This window comes from Staurois parvus, unplaced genomic scaffold (assembly GCF_062004578.1).
Source record: "Staurois parvus isolate SC_StPar_1 unplaced genomic scaffold, SC_StPar_1.0 ptg001404l, whole genome shotgun sequence".
NCBI classification, from domain to species: Eukaryota; Metazoa; Chordata; class Amphibia; order Anura; family Ranidae; genus Staurois; species Staurois parvus.
The window spans coordinates 92,501-120,287 of record NW_028319200.1 but is presented as its reverse complement, the minus strand read 5'-3'; the positions used below and the strand labels follow the sequence as shown (position 1 = coordinate 120,287).

Here is a 27,787-nt window from a genome sequence, read left to right as displayed (position 1 = left end):
CCAGCACATGTTTGGTACTCACGGAAAGATCCCGATCTCCTCTTTCGATGTGGAGCTTTCCCGATCATGTGACCGCTGTGGCGGTGTGTCACAGCGGTCACATGACCCTAAACCCCGCCCTGCATTCTGTCTTTTGAAACCCTTAAAGGGCCGGAAGGTGCCGGCGCCAAGGGGTTTAAGTAGTCCTGTCAAGGGTGGGCACAGGTGGGTACAGGTGCTGCGATAGCTGACATTGGTAAGGAATTTCCAGAGCAGTGATGTCACCTCACTAGCGCCAACGCTCTGGGCGTTGTTGAGGTCTTCTCCCATCAGCTGCCCAGGACCCAGAGCTCTGTGTGGTCATGTGATCACTAGGAACCAGATTTTTTTAAATAAAAAAAGGTATCCACACTTTTTATTTTTGCACATAGTGTGCTGCATTACCCCCGGTTCTCATATCCATGTTCCTGCGATCCATGTTCCTGCGGTCCACGTTTTGCGCGGGCACGAGGGCCCATTCATTTGATTGGACTCCCATGCCCTGGGACACGCAGGGAAGAAGTCCCGGCACTTCTTCTGAAAACGCAGCCGAGGTTCCCAGTACGGTTGCGATTTCCAGTGCGGAATTAATGGCACCCACCCGCGGGTCCGCATTCCTCTGCGCGGGTGGTGCGGCTGCGAAGACAACACCCGCACAGATGTAAAGACAGAGGGAAGACCTTTAAATTTTAACAAGTAGTCAGACTGCGGAGGTTATTCGCACACAAGTAAGTTCACACTTTGATACCGCAGCGCTCGGGTATTTGAGAAGCTGAGTATATAATGTAGGATGATATCGGGTCTCTGCCAAGACCAATGCTGCCCCTGCAATGATGGGGAATCTTGAAAGACATAGACAAACAAAAAAAAAAAATGGCACAAGGGCCTAATGCATTATCGTCTTCATTTATTGGATAACACAAATGCATGCATACTCACAGAGGCCAAGGGATAAAACCATCGAACAAACTCGGAAGCATCAACACTCAGGATCCTCACCTATCACAAACGACTGCTGACGTGTTTCCAGGGACATGACCTCCTCCTCAGAGCAAACTAGTCTGTCAACTCTCTCTTCTTAAATATAGGACCTGTCCAAAATCTTTCCTGGCAGAGGCAGAGCTGAACGGTCCATCCCTCCCCTTTGATAGGATGGATTTTTGACAGGTCCTATATTTAAAATAGAGAGAGGTGTCACAGACTAGTTTGCTCTGAGGAGGAGGGTATGTCCCTCGAAACACGTCAGCAGTTGTTTGTCGTACATGGGGAGTGTTGAAGCGAAGTTCCACCTGAAAAAAATAAATAAACTGTCGTACGGACCGGACAGCGGGGGGTTTACAAACAATTTGGTGGCTGATGGGAAAAAAAAACGTTTTGCCTATAGTTCTACTCTAAAAAAAAAAAAAAAAAAAAAAAAAAAAATCTGACATGGCTTATAAGCTTTATAAATGATATCAATACTTAAGGTGGGGTTCCACCTGAAAAAAAAAAAAATAAATAAAAGTCAGCAGCAACAAAAACTGTAGCTGCTGACTTTTAAAATACAGCCACTTACTTGTCCCCCGGTCCAGCGGTGTCCTCACCACTGATGGTTTCACCGGCTGTCTTCTCTCCCCGGCATGTTCAGTGTGGGCACCCGGCTGTGACAGCTTGCGGCTTCACAGCTGGGTGCCCACTGCGCATGCGCGAGAAGCGCTGCACTTTAACGCCACTTGCTCCTGGGTACTGAACAATGCTTTTATACCTTGGCTTTTGTGAGTAGGCACACATTTGTTGTGTCCAAAAAAAAAGACTGCAATGCACTAGGCTTTTGCACCCTTTGTTTTTGTTGTCTATGATGTTAGGTGCAGCTCTAGATGCCTGCATTTTATACATACAGCAGGTTTTTTTTTTTGCTCAGAGTCCTAAACCCTAGATAGATGGGCATGCAGGTCAAAAGCTTAAAAAAGCCAAAAGGGGAAGTTCCGCTTTAAGGACTGCTCCCCCGCTCCCCATTAAGGATTGGCACCTTTGGGGGGTAGGGGGGGGAACAGGTAACCGAAGTTGACAGGTACCCGCTCCCACTTCCGGTCCGATCGCCTAGGCCAGTGGTGGGCAACCTTTTTTTTCAACTGAGCCAAATCTCGCCAAAACCACGATTGAAATTTATTTTGAGAGCCACATTTTTAAAACTGAAAATACATCCCCCATATAGTAATTCATCCCCCATAGTAATTCATCCCCCCATATAGTAATTCATCCCCCCATATAGTAATTCATCCCCCATATAGTAATTCATCCCCCATATAGTAATTCATCCCCCATATAGTAATTCATCCCCCATATAGTAATTCATCCCCCCATATAGTAATTCATCCCCCCATATAGTAATTCATCCCCCCATATAGTAATTCATCCCCCCATATAGTAATTCATCCCCCCATATAGTAATTCATCCCCCCATATAGTAATTCATCCCCCCATATAGTAATTCATCCCCCCATATAGTAATTCATCCCCCCATATAGTAATTCATCCCCCCATATAGTAATTCATCCCCCCATATAGTAATTCATCCCCCATATAGTAATTCATCCCCCCATATAGTAATTCATCCCCCCTATAGTAATTCATCCCCCCTATAGTAATTCATCCCCCCTATAGTAATTCATCCCCCCTATAGTAATTCATCCCCCCTATAGTAATTCATCCCCCCTATAGTAATTCATCCCCCCTATAGTAATTCATCCCCCCTATAGTAATTCATCCCCCCTATAGTAATTCATCCCCCCTATAGTAATTCATCCCCCCTATAGTAATTCATCCCCCATAGTAATTCATCCCCCATATAGTAATTCATCCCCCCTATAGTAATTCATCCCCCCTATAGTAATTCATCCCCCATAGTAATTCATCCCCCCTATAGTAATTCATCCCCCCTATAGTAATTCATCCCCCATATAGTAATTCATCCCCCATAGTAATTCATCCCCCATATAGTAATTCATTCCCCATATTGTGTCAATTCACTTACCTTTGCTCCGCGCGTTCCTCTCGCCGTGTTCCCGCGCTGTTCCGGTCTTCAGGGCGGACTGTGAGAGGAGAGGAGTTCGTCACGCTGCCCCGCCTACATCCTGACAGCCAATGTTTGCCACGCTCCGTGGGCCAGATTAAAAGGTCCGCCGGGCCGTACTTTGCCCATTGCTGGGCTAGCTGTAGAGTCCTGACTTTTGGGGCGGCCGCCCGAGAGGAGGGAGGGGAGCGGGCGCCCGGTACACAGAAGAGCCTCATTAATGTGTGTGGCTCGCGAGCCGCGGCTTGCCAACCACTGGCCTAGGCGATCGGAAATGGAAGGCGTCCTCCCTCCCTCCCTGTAGTCTTTTAGGACACATGACAGGTCCCAGAAGACTACAGGACCATTCATGAAGCGCAGCGCTACTCGCACATGTGCAGTGGGTACCCGGCTGTGAAGCCGCAAGCTGTCACAGCCGGGAGCCCACACTGAAGATGCCGGCCTTCTGGAATCCAGGACGACCGGTGAAACAGGCCGTGGGGGACACACCGCGGGACCGAGGGACAGGTAAGTGGCTGTTTTTTAAAAATCAGCAGCTACAGTTTATTTTTTGACAGGTGAGTGGAACTCCGCTTAAAATACAGTCCTCCGTAGGTATGCATTCCATATGTGCAGCAACTGACTGAAACCTTCAAGATTGTTATGTGTATGGGTACCTCTGTACGATTTAGTGTTTTGGCCACATGGCTCTTTTCTCTGATTGGTCTTTCTGCCTCTTTCCCACCCTACCATGGCTGGCTTTATCTTTGCTGCTGTCACCCACTATCTTTTTGTGGCCCGGCTGCTCCACCTCTGCTTCCCCTAGCCTGCCACGGCCTTTGTTTTCCTGCATTGTGTCTGCTGCGCTTCCTCTAGCACTCCTTCTTGGCTCGTTGTTTATACCATAGATGTGAGATTTCATCGTCTAACCAAGCTGACCCATCTGCTCCATAGTGTTTCAAGCGTCATGTTTTCCCAGCATTCCTGAAACCCCTTTTCATCCATCCATACCCATGTCCCTCCCATAGACTCAACGTAAATGTCTTCTCTTTTGATTCTTCTAACAGCTGCTTATCCTTTTACCAACACCTTTCTTCCCCTGAGTTTAAAGGTGCAACACTCACTGTGCGCACACTTCTTATTTGCCCCTTTTCACTGGACATGATATGCACTTACCCTACACAGGAATAGACCATGCACCAGTTCAAAAACACTGCCTTCACTGCTGCCAGATAGACAGTACAAGAGCCCCCGGGCATTACAGGTCTAGCACCATCCTTTTAAACACAGTTGGTTTCTATGGCGTAGTGTAGTTTAAAGCGGAGCTCCACCCAAAAGGGGAAGTTCCGCTTTAAGGACTGCTCCCCCTCTCCCCATTAAGGATTTGGGGGGCGGGGGGGAGCGGGTACCTGAATTTGACAGGTACCCGCTCCTACTTCCGGTCCGATCGCCTAGGTGATCGGAAGCAGAAGGTGTCCTCCCTGTATTCTTTTGGGACACGTGACAGATCCCAGAAGACTACAGGACCATTCATGAAGCGCAGCGCTACTCGCGCATGCAAAGTGGGTATTGGCACCTTTGGGGGGCGGGGGGAAGCGGGTACCCGAATTTGACAGGTACCCTCTCCCACATCTGGTCTGATCGCCTAGGGTCAATCAGAAACTAAAGGTGTCCTCCCTCCCTCCCTGTAGTCTTTTGGGACACGTGACAGGTCCCGGAAGACTACAGGACCATTCATGAAGCGCAGCGCTACTCGCGCATGCGCAGTGGGTATTGGCACCTTTGGGGGGCGGGGGGGAGTGGGTATCCGAATTTGACAGGTACCCGCTCCTACTTCCGGCCCGATCGCCTAGGTGATCAGAAGCAGAAGGTGTCCTCCCTCCCTCCCTGTATTCTTTTGGGACACGCGACAGGTCCCAGAAGACTACAGGACCATTCATGAAGCGCAGCGCTCCTCGCACATGCGCAGTAGGTATTGGCACCTTTGGGGGGCGGGGGGAAGCGGGTACCCGAATTTGACAGGTACCCTCTCCCACATCCAGTCTGATCGCCTAGGGGCAATCAGAAACGGAAGGTGTCCTCCCTCCCTCCCTGTATTCTTTTGGGACACGTGACAGGTCCCAGAAGACTACAGGACCATTCATGATGCGCAGTGGGTACCCGGTTGTGAAGCCGCAAGCTATCACAGCCGGGTGCCCACACTGATGATGCCGGCCGCCTGGAATACAGGACAGCCGGTGAAAAGGGCTGCAGGGGACACACCATGGGACCGAGGGACAGGTGAGTGGCTGTTTTTTTTTTTTTTTTAAAGTCAGCAGCTAAAGTTTTTGTAGCTGCTGACTTTTACTTTTTGACAGCGTTAGTGGAACTCCGCTTTAAAAGATAAGTTCACCTTTTGACAAAAAAATAATAAATGCACATTTTTTTTTTGCAGGTATAAAAAATGTGCATTTATTATATTTGTTGCAGGAGCCTGTAAAGCATTGAACCAGCAATAGCAGATCGCCGGTGCCGTGCAGGTCTCCTGCTGACCTGTCAGTATATCTGCATGCCCGTACGGGATGTATGGAACGTACGGCCAAGCAGATATATTGACGGGAAGAATCAATGAACTACCACGTCGCTCCGCGGCTCTCTGGTAGTTCAGTGAGAGCCAACAGCCGCTATGGGATTTGTAGTTCATTCAGTTACAGAACTCTGCGAGTGAATGATGATGCCGTGTGGGCGGAGCCCCGCACGGCCATGTTGTTTTTAAAAAGTGACAGCTTGTACAGGGAACTTCTCCCTGTACTGCTGTCACGTGGAAAGGGGGGGGATACCGATGTCCTACCGCAGTGCCTGCAGTCAGCTACCGGCTGCCTGATGCTGATGTCACATGGGCTATTCTGCTGCGGGTAACGCACGGCAGAGGCTTCGATCTCCCACTGACAAATCCCCCTCGCTGGTCAGTTTGGGACAGCTTGCTCAGTTCAGCTAGACAGTAACTAAATTAACAGGTAAGTGGTTTGTTAGCAATCCTGTTACTGGCGAGTTGTCACCAGCAGCAGAATTGCTTCTGTTTCATGGTTTTAATGCCGGCCGTAGACGCTTCGTTTATCGGGCCGAATTTTCAGGCGAAAAACAAAAAATTGGTTGTTCTGTTGCCACCAATGCTTACGAAAATTGTCAGTTTTTCGTAAATTTTCCAGCGTGATTGATAAAAGAAACAAGGAGGAACCGCGAAAATCGGCCGCCGACATTGCCCCACCAACGGTGCGAATATCGGCCGATTATTCTTTCGGATGCAAATTTGGCCGATAAACGAACCGTCTATGGCCGGCATAAGGAACTGCAGCTGATGTGTATTAAACACCTTTTGGCAAAGCAGCCCTTGGATTATGCATTTTTATCTTTCCTTCCACCACAGATGGATGGAAAGAAAATGGCTCAATTCCCCCATCAATGCAGTCGGTGTTGATGGAAGAATCCCTCCCGGAGCGCTGGTGTGTTCTCCCGTCAGCCTTCCCTGCTGGCAGAACACAATGATCACTGCTGGTTGCTATAGCTCCTGGCAGTGATTGCATTAAAAAAAATCTGATAGGCTGGTTGTGTTGAAGTCGATGGATGGATCAGCTTCAGTACAACCAGCCTGCCCATAGATGGACTGAACCAGCCGAGATTGGAGGAATCTATGGGCCGGATTTATAGTCTAGGCTATACAGGCGTGGGTTGATTTCCACATTCGTCTGTTTTATGGAAAGGTTGTAAGTAAAGGGGTTGTGCCACGTGATGGCATTTTTATTGATTGCAGGGTGATAGACATTCAAAGACAACACCACCATTTTTACTGCCTTTTACAACCTGAGAAAATCCCAAAGTAAACATGCGAGGTTTAAAGTGTTACTAAACCCACAACAGTACAATCAGTCTGTAGATGCAGTAAATCATGCTGGTTATACTCACTGTGGTACCTAAGAGGTTAATCCTCTGCAGTGTGTAAAAAGGCGGTTTGATCCTGTCTTCTCTGATCCTCCCCTTCTTCCAGTGTCCCCCTCTTATCTCCTGATAAGACATAACGTGTGGAGACACTCTGTACATGCTCAATTTGGTGTGTATTGCTAGAGAGGTTTTTTTTTTCCCCTCGGGAGAGTGCATGTGATCAGCACAGAGCCAATCTGCACTGTCCAGAAAGAGGTCAGGGGTCCTGCATCCTCCTAGAGCAGAAAGAAAACTCCTCCTACAAGCTTTAACGAGTGCTCTGCTGGACACTGATAGAAGTCACAAGACAGCTACATACTGCTGATGAGAAAAGGTATTTAGCAGTTTATATTTACTAAACTAATTGCATTTCCATGTTGTTTGTACTGTGGGAGACCGGATATAGTGAATGCGGGGTCCGGGGAGACCGGATATAGTGAATGCAGGGTCCGGGGAGAGCGGATATAGTGAATGCAGGGTCCGGGGAGAGCGGATATAGTGAATGCAGGGTCCAGGGAGACCAGATATAGTGAATGCAGGGTCCGGGAAGAGCGGATATAGTGAATGCAGGGTCCGGGGAGAGCGGATATAGTGAATGCAGGGTCCGGGGAGAGTGGATATAGTGAATGCAGGGTCCGGGGAGAGCGGATATAGTGAATGCAGGGTCCGGGGAGACCAGATATAGTGAATGCAGGGTCCTCAGAGACGGGTTATAATGAATGCAGGATCCGGGGAGACCAGATATAGTGAATGCGCGGTCCGGGGAGAGCGGATATAGTGAATGCAGGGTCCGGGGAGACCAGATATAGTAAATGCGGGGTCCGGGGAGAGCGGATATAGTGAATGCGGGGTCCGGGGAGAGCGGATATAGTGAATGCGGGGTCCGGGGAGAGCGGATATAGTGAATGCGGGGTCCGGGGAGAGCGGATATAGTGAATGCGGGGTCCGGGGAGAGCGGATATAGTGAATGCAGGGTCCAGGGAGAGCGGATATAGTGAATGCAGGGTCCTGGGAGAGCGGATATAGTGAATGCAGGGTCCAGGGAGAGCGGATATAGTAAATGCAGGGTCCGGGGAGACCGGATATAGTGAATGCGGGGTCCAGGGAGAGCGGATATAGTGAATGCAGGGTCCAGGGAGAGCGGATATAGTGAATGCGGGGTCCAGGGAGAGCGGATATAGTGAATGCGGGGTCCGGGGAGAGCGGATATAGTGAATGCGGGGTCCGGGGAGAGCGGATATAGTGAATGCAGGGTCCTCGGAGACGGGTTATAATGAATGCAGGATCCGGGGAGACCGGACATAGTGAATGCGGGGTCCGGGGGGGCGGGCGGATATAGTGAATGCGGGGTCTGGGGAGACCAGGTATAGTGAATGCAGGGTCCGGGGAGACCGGGTATAGTGAATGCAGGGTCTGGGGAGACCGGGTATAGTGAATGCAGGGTCTGGGGAGACCGGGTATAGTGAATGCAGGGTCCGGGGAGACCGGGTATAGTGAATGCAGGGTCCGGGGAGACCAGGTATAGTGAATGCAGGGTCCGGGGAGACCGGATATAGTGAATGCAGGGTCCGGGGAGACCAGGTATAGTGAATGCAGGGTCCAGGGATTAGTAACACTTTAACATACTGTAAAGCAGACCATAGATGATTAGGTTAAATGAAAAAAAAACAAAAGACTCGGATTTCCTTGTCCACACTTTCCATGTAGATGGGGGATCCTCTCCAGTGAGTTATTGTATTCTGACAGCGGCAAGACTTCCCTGCCTAAGAATACACTGATCAGCGCTGTCAGCTATATCTGGCAGCACTGATCATGCAGGGAAAATTGGTAGATCAACTTCTGTGAAACCAGCCTGCACATACATGATACATGCAATGAGCCTGCATATACATGGTTTGAAGTTCAGTCAGTTGCTTCTGAACCGGCTGAATTTCGATCCGCCTACGGCCGGCTTATCAGACAAAAGATGGAGTGGCCCTGCTGCAAACTCTGGCAGTGTAAAGGTGCACATAGATATGGAAACAATACATGATTTGCAGGTGTGAGTGACGACGCGTTTCGCATGGAAGTGACGTAACGTTCTTTTGCTTTTGATACGTGATGAGGCGCCCAGCTAACACGGCAAATAAATTGGCCACTTCAGTCACAGAGACACCAGCTAAGCGGCACCAACAATTTACCATCTTTGAAGCTCACTAAGCTCTGACATGACTTTGTATTACTAGCAGTGAATGAGGAAAGTGAGGCTTCCCACCTGTTAGCTAGGTGTCTCATCACACAGCGGAAGCAGAAGAATGTTACATCGCTTCGCTTTCAACACGAAACATGTTGTCACTTTCACTCCTGCAAATCATGTAGCATTTCCATTTCTTTGTCTAGCCCATGTATATAACTATCACGTGATCAGATTACAGTGATTCTGCTACGTCTGTTCAAATCTGAATGGACATCATCTGCTGATCGATTTTTAGGGGGAGAGTCAGTTGATGTTCCCTTGACACGGGCACAATGCACAGACATGCACACATATCTGTACTTTTTTAAGGTCTTTGAAATGATTACACGTGTTTTGCCCGTGCAGCAAGGATGATATGTCCAGCTTGAGCTCCAAGAGGTGACATGGATTTGTAGTAAACTGATTGGCTGTCTTGTCAGGGGTTGAGGGAGGCAGTGTTTTGCTGACATGCACCACCAGAAAAGTCACTTGTAGGAAACGCATTCATATCACCACGCACACGTCCCCAAGACTTGCATAGCCAGCTATTCAACATTCATTGTAAGATTGCTTCCACACCCAACCATTGTGTTGTCCTGGCAGGATCCATACGAAGGTGCATAATGTGGTGTCCAAGCCCCACAAGTGCCCGTACTGCTCCAAATCCTTCGCCAACCGCTCCTACCTGACTCAGCACGTGCGCATCCACTCAGGTGTCAAGCCGTACAACTGCCGCTTCTGTCTGAAGGCCTTCCGCCAGCTCTCTCACCTCCAGCAGCACACACGGTAAGGGGGCCGGAGGAGAGAGCTGGGGGAGCCCCGACACCAGCATGTTCCCTTCCCCCTCCCCACCCACCTAACAAAGTACACAGTCGCAGCCCACATCTCTACATGTTCGTCCTCTGTGGACTTAGGGGCTCATCCAGGGCTGGACCAATCCCAGGGAGCTAGCGTGTACCCCCCTACCCCCTCCTTAATAAAAGATACCCACGACCCAGCAGCTTGGCCTACTTGATGACTGTGCTATCTCCTTTCAGGAGAGACAAATGGTGGCTGCTATTGACCTGAGAATACGAATTGCCTGACTATCATACCTAATCCTCCCAGATCAGTATGTCTCCAGCAGGGGCGGACTGACCGTTTGGAAACTCGGCACTGCCCGATGGCCCGGGGTCAGTAGGGGGCCCCATGAGATGCACCTGGTACCTTTTTCATAGGCTTTTTTGAGTTTGGGCAAGGACACAGGGGCCCCATGATCCCCTATTGCCCAAGGGCCCCATGAGTTGTCAGTCCACCCCTGGTCTCCAGTCACTTACCTAAAACAAATCTTCACGTAGGGACTTTTCGATACAGGTCAATGCTAAGATAGTATTGAGGCTTCTGTGGTTCCTTCATGGGGGGTGTACTATAAGGAGACCCTGACGGACCTCTCAATAAACAAGGTCCCTGCAGTAGAAGAGTACACTCCCCTCTCTAGCTGCCCATGGTTCCTGCTTTCCCTCTGTTTCAGCCCATCCATAAGGCTAGGTTCACATGTGTGCGGGTGGTGCGGCTGCGGATCTGCACCACCCGCACAGAGGAATGGGGACTCGCGGACGGGTGCCATTAGTTGTGGTGGCGCGCCGGCCGCTCTGGAAAACGCAACCATTCTGGGAACCGGGCTGCGGTTTCGGAAGAAGTGAAGGGACTTCTTCCCTGTGTGTCCCGGGGCACGGGAGTCCATTCAAATGAATGGGCTCTCGTGCCCACGCAAAACGCTGCCCTCATGGCCGCATATATGGGAACCAAGGGGTAAGTGTCGTAAGTCCCCCGCCATGCGCCACAGTTCCATCCTTAGCCCCTATGTTACTACGGAGGACTGGACTGCAGCATGCCGGGGCACAGGAATCAAACACTCCCAAAGTGTCAACTGTTGAGCCTTCAGCTGAGATTCCATTGCCGAAACAGAGGGAACGTAGGGAGTTGCTTGACCCTAGGGTCACATCTGTGCGGGTGGTGCCGCTGTGGATCCACAGGAAAATCCGTGCAGCCGCACCACCCGCATAGAGGAATGCGGAACCGCGGGCGGGTGCCATTAGTTCTAATCGCACGCCGCCCGTACTGGGAAACTCAACCGTACTGGGAACTGAGGTTCCCGTGCGGGCTGCGTTTTCCAAAGAAGTGCAGGAACTTCTTTCCCTGCGTGTCACGGGCATGGGAGTCCATTCAAATGAATGGGCTCTCGTGGCCCGCACAGCCGCATAGGTGTGAATTGGGGGTTAGGGGGAGATTTACTAAAACTGGAGTAATCTGGTGCAGCTGTGTACGGTAGCCAATCAGCTTCTATGAGGGACGTTCAAGTCAAACTGGGACTTTTGAGTTTATGCAATAAAAGAACAAGTTTCAAGGAGTGGAAATTGCATTTATTTTTCGACATCCTCCCCTGCTACATGTATACGCTTATCCCAGCGTTTAGTGCCTGGAATGCTTCGGCATAGAAAGATTTGTCGGTACGTCTGAACCATCCTAGGACAGCCGGCTTCACTCCGTCATCATTGTATTCACCGTTCCCACAGAAAGATTCGCCTTTTGTGCAATATCACGTCAATTATCCAGGATCAGGCGTTCCACACGCTGAATGTTCACAGGAATGACTGCTGTGGGCTGGGAACCACCACGGCCAGGATCGTCACTGTCGGATGTACGGACAGCTCTGAAACATTTACACCATTCAAATGTGTTACTGCAGCTGAGCGTCTCGTCACCGTACTGCGCTTGAAGTCTTCCGTAGATATCCGCGGGGTTTATGCCTTCGTTCACAAGAAACTTCATCACCCCACGCTAGTGGTGCACCAAAATGAAAATTCTGGCGCCAAAACCGAAAATTCAAAATGCACTTGGTCGAAAAACAAAATGCGCAGTTTTTAAAATTAAATATATATTTTTTGGAGAAAAATACACTTTGATTAAAAAAATATATACCCCAATTTTTTTTTAAAATATGAAAGGATGTTACGGAGAGTAAATAGATACCCAACATGTCACGCTTTAAAATTGTGCACGCTCGTGGAATGGCGTGAAACTGCGGTACTTAAAAATCTCCATGGGTGATGCTTTAATGGTGCGAGAATTATTGCTCTTGCTCTGACGTTCGTGGTGATACCTCACGTGTGTGGTTTGAACAGCTGTTTACATATGTGGGCGTGGCCTATGTATGCGTTCACCACTACTTGCGAGCACGGGGGGACAGGGGGCACTTTAAACTTTTTTTTATATTATTTATTTAATGTTTGTTTTTTTTGCACTGTCCCTTTAAATAAAAATGTAATCACTTTTATTCTTATCACCAGAAATGCATGCATCTCTTGTGATAGGAATAATTAGTGACCGGTCCTCTTTATGGAGAGATTTGGGGTCAATAAGACCCCCCCCCTCCCCCCCCCACATCTCTCCTCTACAATGTAATGCATTGGGTCAAAAAAAAAGCATTGATCTAGTGCTTTAAAGAAAAAATGGCCGGAAAGGGAAGTGACATCGCTCCAGTCCTCCAAGGGCATAGAGATGAGTGGCGGCCATCTTTCCTTCATTCATCTCTGCCCAGGGTCGGGATTGATGGTTTCTCAGGTATGTCTGAGAACTACCGAAGCGGTGGGCGGCAGCGAGTGCGGGGGTTTTTTCGGCACCTGTATCGGTGCTTTTTTTTTTTTTCGGCCAAAAGGGGTGTTTTCGTCCACCGAAATTTCAGTGCATCCCTACCACACGCTGTTCCATGCACGCACGAAGGGCTCGTTCACACTTGACTGTTTTTCCAACTCTTGCCAAACGCCTCTATAGCGTTTGACAAGCGTTGGTCCGGCGCTTTCGGAGCGTTTTTAAGGCTCCGCATACGCGGTTTAGCGGAAGTTGCTAGGCGTTTGCCAAGCGTTAAAAACGCCCCACAGACGCCTATAATGAAGTTTGAATGGTGTTCACGCTCTGCAAACACGTAGCATCCGCACGGCGTTTGCGGAGCGGCACCGTAGACTTGAATAGGAGGCTTCAACTCCTCCTGACTCGACCAGAGGCGTCCGTTTTGCCGCAACGCGACGCTAACGCTCCCGTTTGAACAGCACCATGTGCTGCAATGTGCAGAATTTTCCCGGTAACGGTAAAAACGCTTCCCAAACGCCTGTCTGCCGCTTGCTGACACGGCTAGTGTGAACGCAGCCTAACACTGTTGTCTGCCATCTTGATTAACGGTCTCTGGACTGGCCCCCGCGCCAATTGTGCCGCCGATCAGAAACGGGACACGTTTGCCACTTACTACTGTGCGTAGTACCGCCACGCCGACATCCCTTTTTATACCTGGAATATGAAAAGTCCCGGTTTGACTTGAACGCCCCTCTAGCTTGTTCAATTAGGCTTTGACAATAAGACCTGGAAGCTGATTGGTTTCTATGCCGAGGTGCAGATTTTGCACTCTGTAGTTTTAGTAAATAAACCCCAGGATGTCTGAGAAGTTGGTCAAATTTGTCTTCAATTTCCCAGAACCTGACAGTTCGATTTGTTTACGGAGCTGAAAAGTTCAATTTCAAATTCAATCTGGTTCCCAGTTTTTTAGTTGGTTTGTCCAACCCTGGACTAATCGGGGTCTCTGAACGTAATCCCGCTCCGCCTGCTTACAGGGTGCACATAAATATCTGAAAACAGTTGTCTTGCCTTGTTTGGAGTACTTCGTCTATTTAAAAGAATACTCCACTTGGCCATAGTATACCTGCAGGCCTTGAGGGCCGGTTCACACTATAGAATCGCAGTCCAGATGCGTTCCGGATGCCGTTTTGCATGCGCGTTTTTGACTTGTTCCGGTGTGTTTTTGACTCGTTCCGGTGTGCTTTTGACTCGTTCCGGTGTGTTTTTGACTCGTTCCGGTGTGCTTTTGACTCGTTCCGGTGTGTTTTTGACTCGTTCCGGTGTGTTTTTGACTCGTTCCGGTGTGTTTTTGACTCGTTCCGGTGTGTTTTTGACTCGTTCCGGTGTGCTTTTGACTCGTTCCGGTGTGCTTTTGACTCGTTCCGGTGTGCTTTTGACTCGTTCCGGTGTGCTTTTGACTCGTTCCGGTGTGTTTTTGACTCGTTCCGGTGTGTTTTTGACTCGTTCCGGTGTGTTTTTGACTCGTTCCGGTGTGCTTTTGACTCGTTCCGGTGTGCTTTTGACTCGTTCCGGTGTGCTTTTGACTCGTTCCGGTGTGCTTTTGACTCGTTCCGGTGTGCTTTTGACTCGTTCCGGTGTGTTTTTGACTCGTTCCGGTGTGTTTTTATACATTCCAGTTCATTTTTTCCCCTCTCTTTTTCTTCAGTTTAACCTCTTCACACCAGCCGAATGCAAATGTGCGGCCCCCCGGCGTCTGGGCCTAGACGCCGAGCGGCCGTACATTTGCGTTCTATTAAAAAAGAACATATGTGCTGAGAGCGCACACCCTGCGCGCTCCCAGCACACATGTCCGGTACTCACGGAAAGGTCCCGATCTCCTCTTTCGATCGGGACCTTTCCCGATCATGTGACGGCGTGTCACGGCGGTCACATGACCCTAAACCCCGCCCCACCTCCCAGCTTCTGAAACCCTTAAAGGGCCGGGAGGTGTCGGCGTGAAGGGGTTAAATGGGGACATGTGCGTTTTTGGTGTGTTCTGTTGCGTTTTTATGCATTTTAATGCATTCCAGTACAGTTCTGTGCAGAAAAAATGCAGCCTGTTCTACTTTTTTTTTCTGCAACCGGAACGCACTGGAACTGAAAGCCCTGATGACTCTGACATTGACAATAATATAACCTACTTTCTGTGCATTTTGGATGCAGAAAAAAAAGCAACTGAAACGCGTGTCGTGTGAACTGGCCCTAAAGTAAAAACTCAAAATGGAAAGTTTTGCTTGGTTGCTGCGGGCAACATGGCTAAAACAGATTTTTTTCTGTATCGCCACTTTGGGGATACAGGGGATTATTTAGGTTTCAGCCCTTTGGAGGCAGGTCATTAAGTATGAAGGAAAACCTACAGCGTGTATAGAAAAGAATTGCCCCCCTTTAAAATAATCACATTTCGTTGCTTTGTAGCCTGACATGAAGACACACTGTTTTTGTTTTATCCATCTCTATTTACTTTCGTGCAACTTATAACATCCAAGTGAAAGATGGAACACCAACGTGTCAGAAAAAAATGAAAAACAATCACTGAGTTGGAAAAAGGATCCCCACCCCCTTGTGTCAGTATTTTGTTGAACCCCCCTTTTGTTTTAATTCCATCCTTTAGGCCGGCCATAGACGGTTCAAAAAAAAAAATTCGCCTGAAAAATCGGCCGATTTTTGCACTGTTAGTGGGTTAATTGGTCAGCCGTTTTTCGGGTTTTTTGCACTTTGACATTATCGGTCATGTTGGAAAAATTTGCGGCCAATTTGGATGATCAGCCGATTTTCCCGGCAATGATGGCCAAATCGGCCGATCGTTTTAACGATAAAAAATCGGCGCATGAGCAGTGACCTGCAAGGGACAGACGTTATGGGGTGAACTTTATGATTTAGTCGGCCGATTTTTTTAAACCGTTGGTGTTAACGTCGGCCGAACGAACGACCGAGTTTTCGTTTATCGTTCGAAAAATCGGCCGATGTTCGACCCGTCTATGGCCTGCATAAGTCTGTTGGGAGATGTCTCCACTAACTTTGCACATCTAGACTTTGCAATATTTCCTCGCTCTTCTTTGCAGAACAACTCAAGTTCAGTGACATTGGATGGTGACGTTTGTGGACGGCAGTCTTCAAGTCATTCCACAGATTTTCAATGGGGTTGAAGTCTGGGCTCTGACTAGGCCATGCAAGGACATTCACCTTCTTCTCCTCCCACCACTGTTGGCCCATTGTTGATGTGTGCTTTGGCTCTTTGTCATGTTGGAGGAGAACCTTCTTCCCATTGACAATGTTGTGGAAGACGGCAGCAGATTTTCCTCAAGAATTTGACGGTATTTTGCCCCTATCTTGACAAGTGCTCCAGTCCCAGCTGCAGAGAAATCCCCCATAACAGGATAATCCCCCCCTATGCGTTGCTGTAGGAATGGTGGGATTTAGATCGTGATCTGGATTGGATTTCCGCCAGACATATTGTTTAGTGTTGAGGCCAAATCGTTCCATTTTAGTCTCCTCTGACCAGAACCCCTTTCTCCATGTGGCCTCAGAATCTTATGTTTTGGCACAGCTCAGTGGTGACCGCATGTGGCCTTTCTTAAGGAGCGGCTTTTTTTCTTGCACCCCTCCTATACAAGCCACATTTGTGGAGGATTTGTGATATTGGTGTCACATGCACACAATGACCGCTCTTTGTCATCAATTCCTGACACGGCTTCAGAGTCGCTGTAGGCCTCTTGGTCTCCTCTCTGACCAGTTTCCTCCTGGCTCTCTCATCCAGTTTGGAGCGACGTCCTGATCCAGGGAGGGTCTGTGTTCTACCAAATACCTTCCACTTCTTAACCTCTTCACGCCGGCCGAATGCAAAAGTGCAGCCTCCCAGCATCTGGGCCGAGTGGCCACATATTTGCGTTTTATTAAAAAAAGACGTGCTGAGAGCGTGCGTCCAGCGCGCTCCCAGCACACGTCCGGTACTCTTTCGATCAGGACCTTTCCCGATCATGTGACCATTGTGATGGCATGTCATGGCGGTCACATGACCCTAAACCCCTCCCGGCTTCTGAAACCCTTAAAGGGCCGGGAGGCTCCGGCACAAAGGGATTAATAATAGACTTCACTCTTCTTCTAGGCATTGATAAGGTCTTTGAAATGTTTTTGTATCCATCTCCTGACTTGTGCCCGTCCACAACTTTATCCCGGAGATCTTTTGACAGTGCCTTACCACCCATAGCTAATTGTTTGCTTCAGTTGCACTAGCAGGGACTGAAATGCTCCAGGAAAGCTCTTTTCATGGTGAGCTAATCAAAATGACTCCTGCCAATCACAGTTGAAAGTCAAATGGCTTTGTGTGCCATTGAGAAGGTGATTAGCTACATCTGGTTGAGTTTACAAATTATTTTTAGGAGAGGGGGGATCCTTTTTCCAAAGCAGTGATTGTTTTTGTTTTTTTTTTTTGTTTTTTTTGTGCCATGGTGTTATACCTTTCACTTGGATGTTATAAGTTGCACTGAGAAAATACAGCTGGATAAAATAACTCAGTGATTGGTTTTCATTTTTTTCTGACACGGTGTTCGATCTTTCACTTGGATGTCATAAGTTGCACTAAAGTAAATAGAGATGGATAAAACAAAAACTGTGTCTGTCTTCATTTCACGCTAAAAAGCACCAAAATGTGATTATTTTAAACAGGGGTGATTCTTTTCTATATCCTCTGTATCCTTCCTCATAACTTGCCTCAGATCCCTCCAGCTCACGGATATGTTTCTGGTTTTCTCAATGGGAGGAGCTTTCCACGTTAGAGAAGACACCCTGCAGAATTGTATACTTTGTTTTTCTTCCTTTGTTATAGTTTTAGTGCTGCTACACATACTAGGTAGATGTGGGTTAAAGCTGAACTCCCGTAAACTCTATTTTCCGAATGCAGCATTCAAACAATTTACCTGTAATGAAGAATGTCGTGTGTCCGGCTGGCTCTATCTCACGGATCAGACGCAGGGCGGTGATCTGATGATGTAGGGAAAAGAAGCAGCGACTGCAGCAGTGAAGAATCGCCCTTCATCTCTCCTTATCCATGTACAAAACCCCCTTTCTTTCCCAGAAAAGAAGGCGTAATGTGATAGGTGCAAAAAGAATAAGGCCCGGCCATACATGGGTCGAAAATCGGACCTAAGAATAATCGGCTGATTTTCGCTCTGTTAGTGGGATCAGTGGCACCGGCCGATTTTCGTGGTTCCTCCCCTTTTCGGTGATCGGGCATGTTGAAAAATTTGTGAAAAACGACCGATTTTCAATTAAATGATGATCAAATTGTACGATCGTTTTTCCAAAAAGAATATGCGCATGAGCCGCGACCTGGAAGGAACAGAAGTTTTGCCTGTTATATGGGGTGAATTTTATGACTCGGTCGGACGATTTTCGAAATCATTGATGGCGCCGTCGGATTAACGAGCGAACGACGTTTCCGATTTTCGGACAAAAAGTAGTTCGGAATTCGAACCATGTGTCGCCAGTGCCAATAGAACACAGAATAGAGCCATACTTCCCAGCTGCTGACCCAAAATGTGCCCCCCCACCAGGACCATTTGGAAACTCGGGCACGGTCTGAGGGCCCAGGGTCAGTAGGGGCCCCATGAGATGCCCCTAGTAACTTTTTCATAGGCTTTTTTGAGTTTGGGCAAGGACACAGGGGCCCCATGATCCCCTATTGCCCAGGGGCCCCATGAGTTGTCAGTCCGCCCCTGCCCCCCACATACATCAAATATTAAAAAAGGGTAAATATAATGAACAGTGATAACTAAACAAGTGAAAAATGACAAGGGAAGAGAAGGGGTGGATGAATGACCTAATCTCCCCCCTGTCCATTCACAGAACAACACCTTGCTTTCTATGAAAAGTAAGCATTTTGTGAACGGACAAGGGGGTGAATAAATGACAGGATCTCCCCTTGTCTATTCATGGGAGCCCTCATAAATATAATGAACAGTGATAACCAAACAAATGAAAAATGACAAGGGAAGAGAAGGGGTGGATGAATGACCTAATCTCCCCCCTGACCATTCACAGGACAACACCTTGCTTTCTATGAAAAGTAAGTATTTTGTGAATGGACAAGGGGGTGAATAAATGACAGGATCTCCCCTTGTCTATTCACGGGAGCCCTCACTGCTGCAGCCACTGCCTTTAATCCCTGCAACACCAGAAGACCACCACCACTGTGTGTGGTATCCGGCATCACCGAAGGGAGGGTTTTCACAGTAAATGGCAGCCAGACGGACATAGGATACTCTTCATTGGAAGCAAATTGATTGACTGGAACTTTGTCTCCAAAAAAAAAAAAAAAATTCTGGCTTCAGCTTTAACCCAGGGCGGGGCAAAAGACGGGGTGCAAATCAAAATTAAACAGAGCAGTCGGCCACTACGAACATCTTTTTTTTTTTTTTTCTTTTCTTACTGATGATGGAGACGTTTGTCTTTGGCTTCTTTACAAAGAACTTGTCACTTCTGAACTCCGTTACTTATCAGGAGAAAATGGCTATTTTTCAGAGGGGGGGGGGGGGGGAAATTATGTATATATATGTATATTATATAGATAGTCAGCTTGGCTCTTGGCAGAAAATGGGGCCTGTAGTCAGCTTTGGGACATTACTCCTAATATACCGCATTGTTATTTCAGGTACTTATATAGCACAATTTACGCAGCACTTTACATATATATTGTATATTCACATCAGTCTCCGCCCCCGAGGGACGTACAATCTAAGATCCCAAACTCAGTCATACATACACATACTAGGGACACAATTTAGACAGGAGTCAATTCACCTACCAGCATGTCTTTGGAGTGTGGGAGGAAACCGGAGTACCCGGAGGAATTGCACTCAGGCACAGGGAGAGCATGCAAACTCCAGGCAGGTAGTGCTGTTGTTGGGATTTGAACCAACGACCCGAGTATATCTGTTTCCCCTATGAGGCACATTATCCATGCCACAATCCTTAGAAGGAAGTCGGGGGGGCAGCCTTGTCTGTGACTCCGTCTTGTACACAGCTCCTGTAGTGCAGACAGACATCCTCTGTGGTCATGAATAATGTAGTTCTCTGCCTGCTGGGTCAGAGCAGAGTGACATGAATGCAGTATGGCCGTCTTCAGTGAGACACAGTGCGTCTGCAAACCATCGATACGTTCCAGGAAGGAGCATTACTTTCTAGACCAGGGTTCTCCAAACTTTACAAACGGCCGGATTGCTGTCCTTCAGACTTTTTGAGGGCCGGACTGTGGCTAGCTGAAGTCGAAAATGTCCCAGTGTCGATGAGGGTAAACCGTGCCCCATCATTGGTGTCAGTGGCAGAAATAATGTTCCAACATTTCTATCAGTGGAAAAAATGGTGAACCATTGTTGGTGTTAGTGGAAGGAATGGTGAACCATTGTTGGTGTTAGTGGAAGGAATGGTGAACCATTGTTGGTGTTAGTGGAAGGAATGGTGAACCATTGTTGGTGTTAGTGGAAGGAATGGTGAACATTGTTGGTGTTAGTGGAAGGAATGGTGAACCATTGTTGGTGTTAGTGGAAGGAATGGTGAACCACTGTTGGTGTTAGTGGAAGGAATGGTGAACCATTGTTGGTGTTAGTGGAAGGAATGGTGAGCCATTGTTGGTGTTAGTGGAAGGAATGGTGAACATTGTTGGTGTTAGTGGAAGGAATGGTGAACATTGTTGGTGTTAGTGGAAGAAATGGTGAACATTGTTGGTGTTAGTGGAAGGAATGGTGAACCATTGTTGGTGTTAGTGGAAGGAATGGTGAACCATTGTTGGTGTTAGTGGAAGGAATGGTGAACATTGTTGGTGTTAGTGGAAGGAATGGTGAACATTGTTGGTGTTAGTGGAAGGAATGGTGAGCCATTGTTGGTGTTAGTGGAAGGAATGGTGAACATTGTTAGTGTTAGTGGAAGGAATGGTGAACCATTGTTGGTGTTAGTGGAAGGAATGGTGAACCATTGTTGGTGTTAGTGGAAGGAATGGTGAACCATTGTTGGTGTTAGTGGAAGGAATGGTGGACATTGTTGGTGTTAGTGGAAGGAATGGTGAACCATTGTTGGTGTTAGTGGAAGGAATGGTGAACCATTGTTCGTGTTAGTGGAAGGAATGGTGAACCATTGTTGGTGTTAGTGGAAGGAATGGTGAACCATTGTTGGTGTTAGTGGAAGGAATGGTGAACCATTGTTCGTGTTAGTGGAAGCAATGGTGAACCATTGTTGGTGTTAGTGGAAGAAATGGTGAGCCATTGTTGGTGTTAGTGGAAGGAATGGTGAACCATTGTTGGTGTTAGTGGAAGGAATGGTGAACCATTGTTGGTGTTAGTGGAAGGAATGGTGAACCATTGTTGGTGTTAGTGGAAGCAATGGTGAACCATTGTTGGTGTTAGTGGAAGGAATGGTGAACCATTGTTGGTGTTAGTAGAAGGAATGGTGGACATTGTTGGAGTCAGTTGAAGAATAGTGCCCCATTGTTGGTTTCAGTGGGAAGAATGGTGTTCCAACATTTGTATCCCAGGGAGGTATGGAGAACGTTCATTAGTGCCATTGGAGGGAATAGTGCCCCATTGGTGCCAGTGAAGGAATAGTACCCCATTGTTGGTGTCAGTGGGAAGAATAATGTTCCAACATTTATATCAGTGGGGAGGTATGGTGAACCTTTCTTGGTGTCAGTGGGGAGGTATGGTGAACCTTTCTTGGTGTCAGTGGGAGGAATAGTACCCCATTGTTGGTGTTAATGGCAGTAATGATACCTGCTCTGTGTTTTCAGTAGTTGAATAGTGCCCCAAGGGCCAGATAAAAGTTAGCAAAGGGCCCCACTTTGGAAACTACTATTATTGTACAGGATTTATAGAGCACCAGCAGTTTACGCATTACAATATAAAAGGCGACATTACATTTACAATACAGTTCAATACAGAAGGAATAGGAGGGCCTTTCTCATGGAGCTTACAATCTAAAGGGACTATTCTAGACCAGTTTTCTGATGATAAAGGATAGACACAGGAAACGGACAAGGCGCTTTTACTCAAATAAAGACAATCTCCAGGCAGATCTAAAAGACACAAATTAATGCAAATTATTACACCCTCAAAGGTATTTTTGAATGCATGCCGTGTAAGTACCTGAATTTTGACCTGATATCAGCCTCCTGTAGGCACTGTACACCAGAGCTCTGACTGGGAGAGGGAGAAGCAGCACAGGGAGCTATTAGGGTATGTTGCAGTGCAATGAGCATGCTGATAAAAGGCGGCAGGGTGATGAGCTCATCAGTGTGCTGCCTATCTATTCCATGTGTCTCAGGGCTGGATCGGGGAGGACCTTTAGGTAAAAGTGAGTATCAAGCCCCTTCACCTGCCAGGCAGGTCTGAGGCGTGTACAACCGCTCCCATATCTGTGTATCTAGCCGTTGGCTTTAGGGTGACAATCAAGATCCGCATTTCCAAACAGAGGGTTTACATCTACTTGAAGGTTATGGTCAGTTTTTCCAGTTGCACCCCATGGACTGGATGTTCTGCCAAGAGCCAAGCTGTATTTATGGAGAAGGTACACCCAGCAAGGTTGAGTAAAGCAGAGCATTTAATCAGGATGAATGAGCAATTCAGAAGTGACAAGTTGCCTTTAAAGAACCTGATGGCTTCTAGACTGGACTGGCTTGGTCCTGAATTCCACAGCAATTTGTCCACCTCTGGGTGACACCAGTACTCTCCCATTAAGTAGCTTGTTCCCGAGGCCCATGTCCTTTGAGTATGTGGACCAGAACACCAGTGTAGTATCTTGTCTGTTTAGTCTCATACACTGTCCAAGCTCCCATCTATCTGCTTTGAATGGCCCAGACCCAACCATTGTGTTGTTCTGGCAGGATCCACATGAAGGTGCATAGTGTGGTGTCCAAGCCTCACAAGTGCCCGCACTGCTCCAAAACCTTCGCCAACAGCTCCTACCTGGCCCAGCACTTGCGCATCCATTCGGGGGCCAAGCCGTACAACTGCCGCTACTGTCAGAAGGCCTTCCGCCAGCTCTCTCACCTCCAGCAACACACACGGTAAGGGGGGCCGGAGGAGAGAGCTGGGGGAGCCCCGACACCAGCATGTGCCCTTCCCCCTCCCTCCCCCCCCCCCCCACCAACCGCATGCACACGTGTCTGAATGGAAACGGGGTCAGGGGAGGGATGACACCCTGTCTGCTCATTTCACCCCCCCTCCCCCATTAACATCCCCTCCCCGCCCTGTGCTGCTTACCCATGCTTGCCTTTTGATTGAGTGCCTGTAAATAAAATTGTCTGTTCTGTCTCCACACACAGGATTCATACTGGGGACAGACCTTACAAATGTGTCCATCCTGGATGTGAGAAGGCATTCACCCAGCTGTCCAATTTGCAGGTAATGACAACTCTTCCTGTCCTGTGGCTTCTATTTGTTCTATAAAGGTGACGGTTGGCCGGCTTTATCAGTGTTTCTGGATTTTCTGCAGTCACCTAGCACCATGAGAGGACCTCTGCAGTATCAGAGCATCATACCTTTTATTAACTTCTTCACGCCGGCTGCATGCAAATGTGCGGCCTCCAGGCATTTGGGCCTAGATGCCGAGCGACCGCACATTTGCGTTCTGTTAAAAAAAAGTACATATGTGCCGAGAGCGCTCGCCCCGCGTGCTCCCAGCACACATGTCCGGTACTCTCGGAAAGGTCCCGATCTCCTCTTTCGATCGGGACCTTTCCCGATCATGTGACGGCGGTCACATGACCCTAAACCCCGCCTCGCCTCCTGGCTTCTGAAACTCTTAAAGGGCTGGGAGGCACCGGCGTGAAGGGGTTAAGGGTGAATTCACACTGCTTGTCATTGGAAAGCAACTGCAGCAATTCAGCACTTGGCAAAGAACCGGAGAACTTTAATACTCCTGCGCTTAGAGAGTAGGCCCAAAAAGGTTAGTAGACTGCAGTCATGTCTTGGCCCTCATGGGATGCATTCTCCGTGCTGCCCTCACAAGACTGGGGGAGGCTAGAGGCACTGCAGTAACAAACAAACAGAAAGCTCACTGGCCTAGTACATTATCTATAATAATTATGGCTTTGTTGTATAAAATGGTAAGTATTATTCTCACAAAATGGCCTAAAGTACACGTTCATCTCATGAAAGCAGCACAATACAATTCGCAAACCATCATGACGTGACAGAACGATGGAATCTCAGCAGGCTGACGCGTTTCGAGAACTTAAGGTGGGAATACACGATTAGAAAATTGAGCGATCGGTCATCCGACGACCGAGAGGCGTTCGTTTGTTGGTGGAAATCGTGGCTTACATTAACCAATCTAAAAAAATCGTTCGTCGGGCAATATGTAGTGTTAAAAATGTGAAAAAAAAATGTGGCGCTAATCACTACCAAATCAAAATACATCAATGTGCAAAAATTATATATCCCCTCAATTATAAGTGAATAAACGTGTCTGTTGAGTAGCCTCGTGCTTATAAACACACAAAAAAAAAAAAAAAAAACTCCTATAGTGATGGTGAAAAACAGTCCTAATGACTGATAATAGTGCGTGTTTTACCAAATATGCATAAACATATAAGATGCACTTAATATATATATATATATATATACACACACACACCTACACAAATCTCATCAAAGTGAATAAAAACAACCTCGTGTGCAAAAGTGAACTCAAATTAGTGCAATAATATACACACAATAATAAATTTTCATGCGTTTTTAAAGTCCAACTTTCAATAATCATACTCCAGTGAACAAAATAACTCGTGTTGATATCCGTGTGAGAACGTGAGTTGATAGCTGTATAAAAAATTATCCGATCACCGGCTGAATGAGCCTCTCACCTTACAGACTCGACCCTTGCGAGTCAAAGCGTTTTTTATAGGATCCCTCTCACAGATCCTCCAGGTCAGTATCACTCCAAATGACAGCTCCCAATATATGCGGATCTCCCTCAAGGGATCAGGACTCCAATAATAACTCCTTCTCCAGGCAGGATCACATACTGCGCTAACCACTCACGTGTAATATAAACACAAAACTCCCATAGCGTAATATGTTTATTGCCAAAGTGTGGTAAAATAGAATGCGCACTTACATTAGTATAAATCAAGGCTCCTACCACATGCTTTTGGATGTTATCTGCATGGGTGTACAGGGTAAGAAAAGGTGTACCAAGATGGCCGCCACGCCAGAAATACGTCACTACGTCGGGCCTACGCGTTGTGTCACAGTACCATGTGACTTCCTCAGGGCTCTGTATATGTAGTGTTGACGTCTTTCGTACAAGTGGAAGCGATGCGGTGTGCGTGTGACCTTGTAGCCACGCCCTTCCGGTCAGAACGAGCGATATACACAACAATTACCAGCAATGAGTATAATATCGTTTATTCCATGACCTATATACATAAATAGTGATACATAAAATATAATCTGCAGAATTCTGGTTTCATCATCTCATTAGGCCAATCTACTTTTAAGATTTGGATTTTTCGTTTGTGTTTACGAAGATTCCTTGGACATAAACATCCGGGTCGTCTTCTGTTTCCGCTCATGCGTGATAGCGCTTGATAGATTTTTTTTTCGTACGATTTTCATACCACCGCATGAAAAATCGGTCGTATGCGAAACCATAACATTTTTCACTGTTGTTCAACCGGATTCTTTCATTCACAATATCGTTATCGGTTAAAACATCCCGCTCATCAACAAAGAGAAAATCGTTCGATCGGTGGTTCTGCAAAATCTTTCGTACAAGTTTCTTATCATGTGTACGGGACATTATCCTCTTCCTCAGAGCAATTCAGCACTCTGGCTGCTCTGTATTTCCGACTGGCTAGGGGGTAGTGTGGTGTACAATTCAGCACACCACACTGTCCCTTTTTTTTTTTCTTTTTCCAGCTTTATATGAAATGTACAAAATGTACACTTCGTTCCCTGCAATGCTGGGTAGCACGATGAGCTGCCCTGTGCCTGACATTGCAGTGCAATTCGGAATGGTTTGCATTTTATCGCAAAACTAGGACGCATTGCAGGGTGAATGGGACACATAAGAAACAATTGCTTCCTGTGTGTCCCATGCAGTAAAACATCTGTCACTGTAATTAGTGTAAATTGGCCTGAAAGACATGTTACACCGGTATTTAGGGTTTAACATGTTGCTATGCATGAGCTCCTCCATGGGTTCCTCTCCACTCACAGCAGCTTCTACATTCAAAATCGGCGTGGCTGTACTGGGCTTCGCCTACATAGCTGTGTCATTAATTCACAGCATGAATTAACTACAAGTCCCATCTGCCACTGCAGAAAATGGACTTGTAGTTCTCAGCAGACTTTGAGGGTGCTGATCAGTGCCCACATAGTCCATTGACACTTCCTGCAGCTCTGCCACTGACAGCCTATATGGAGGTACGGGCAGAGAGCTCTAGAAAGTGTCGACAGGAGCCCGACATTGCACCTGCAAGGTGAACCTAACTTTTAAAGTTAATCTAAGGGCAAAGCTTTTCGTTTCGGATAGTGACAGAACCAGTTTTTCTTTTTCTGTGTTCTATTTGAGAGATTTCCAATAACCATTGTCCTGGAGGCACAACAGGAAGTGAGTGGAAATATCCCATAAGAGAGTGAATTTACTCTGTTACCAGAATAGGTGTCCCCATTGGAAAGGTTCCACTAACCTCCTCCAGTGACAATAGAATGTAAATAAAGGGGTGGGGTATTTTGGGTGATGACATTAAACAAATATGAACATGACTGTATTTGGTCAGACATCATAGGTAATCTCACTTCTTGGCAACCAGAGCTCCCCCCCCCCCAAAAAAAAATGGAGACCCAGCCAGTTAAGTTGCAAATAGAAAAGGGAGACCCAGGTAGTCTTTAAATTGTAAGGAAAAAGGAGGCCCGCCCAGTCTTTAAATTGAAAAAAGAAAGAAAAAGGAGACCCGCCCAGTCTTTAAATTGAAAAAGAAAGAAAAAGGAGACCCGCCCAGTCTTTAAATTGAAAAAGAAAGAAAAAGGAGACCCGCTCAGCCTCTAAATTGAAAAAAGAAAGAAAAAGGAGATCTGCCCAGTCTTTAAATTGAAAAAAGAAAGAAAAAGGAGACCCGCCCAGTCTTTAAATTGAAAAAGAAAGAAAAAGGAGACCCGCTCAGCCTCTAAATTGAAAAAAGAAAGAAAAAGGAGATCTGCCCAGTCTTTAAATTGAAAAAGAAAGAAAAAGGAGACCCGCTCAGCCTTTAAATTGAAAAAAGAAAGAAAAAGGAGATCTGCCCAGTCTTTAAATTGAAAAAAGAGAGAAAAAGGAGACCCGGCCAGTCTTTAAATTGAAAAAAGAGAGAAAAAGGAGACCCAGCCAGTCTTTAAATTGAAAAAAGAGAGAAAAAGGAGACCCGCTCAGTCTTTAAATTGAAAAAAGAGAGAAAAAGGAGACCCGGCCAGTCTTTAAATTGAGAAAAAGGAGACCCGGCCAGTCTTTAAATTGAAAAAAGAGAGAAAAAGGAGACCCGGCCAGTCTTTAAATTGAAAAAAGAGAGAAAAAGGAGACCCGGCCAGTCTTTAAATTGAAAAAAGAGAGAAAAAGGAGACCCGGCCAGTCTTTAAATTGAAAAAAGAGAGAAAAAGGAGACCCGGCCAGTCTTTAAATTGAAAAAAGAGAGAAAAAGGAGACCCCGCTCAGTCTTTAAATTGAAAAAAGAGAGAAAAAGGAGACCCGCTCAGTCTTTAAATTGAAAAAAGAGAGAAAAAGGAGACCCGGCCAGTCTTTAAATTGAAAAAAGAGAGAAAAAGGAGACCCGCCCAGTCTTTAAATTGAAAAAAAGAGAGAAAAAGGAGACCCGCCCAGTCTTTAAATTGAAAAAAGAGAGAAAAAGGAGACCCGCCCAGTCTTTAAATTGAAAAAGAAAGAGAAAGGAGACCCGC

General features: G+C 47.1%; 1 protein-coding gene across 5 annotated transcripts in view; it reads left to right on the top strand.

The window, feature by feature from the left end:
• ZNF384 (zinc finger protein 384) overlaps positions 1 to 27,787 on the top strand; it is a 133,266-nt gene that overhangs the window by 84,564 nt on the left and 20,915 nt on the right. For 4 of the 5 annotated variants that reach the window (XM_089661911.1, XM_089661909.1, XM_089661910.1 and 1 more), the window contains 3 exons: positions 9,825 to 10,007; positions 22,738 to 22,920; positions 23,179 to 23,257. In XM_089661911.1, coding sequence (XP_089518037.1) covers positions 9,825 to 10,007; positions 22,738 to 22,920; positions 23,179 to 23,257 — 445 coding nt within the window. The remainder of the gene's footprint in view (positions 1 to 9,824; positions 10,008 to 22,737; positions 22,921 to 23,178; positions 23,258 to 27,787) is intronic. The other variant, XM_089661912.1, reaches the window with a different exon arrangement.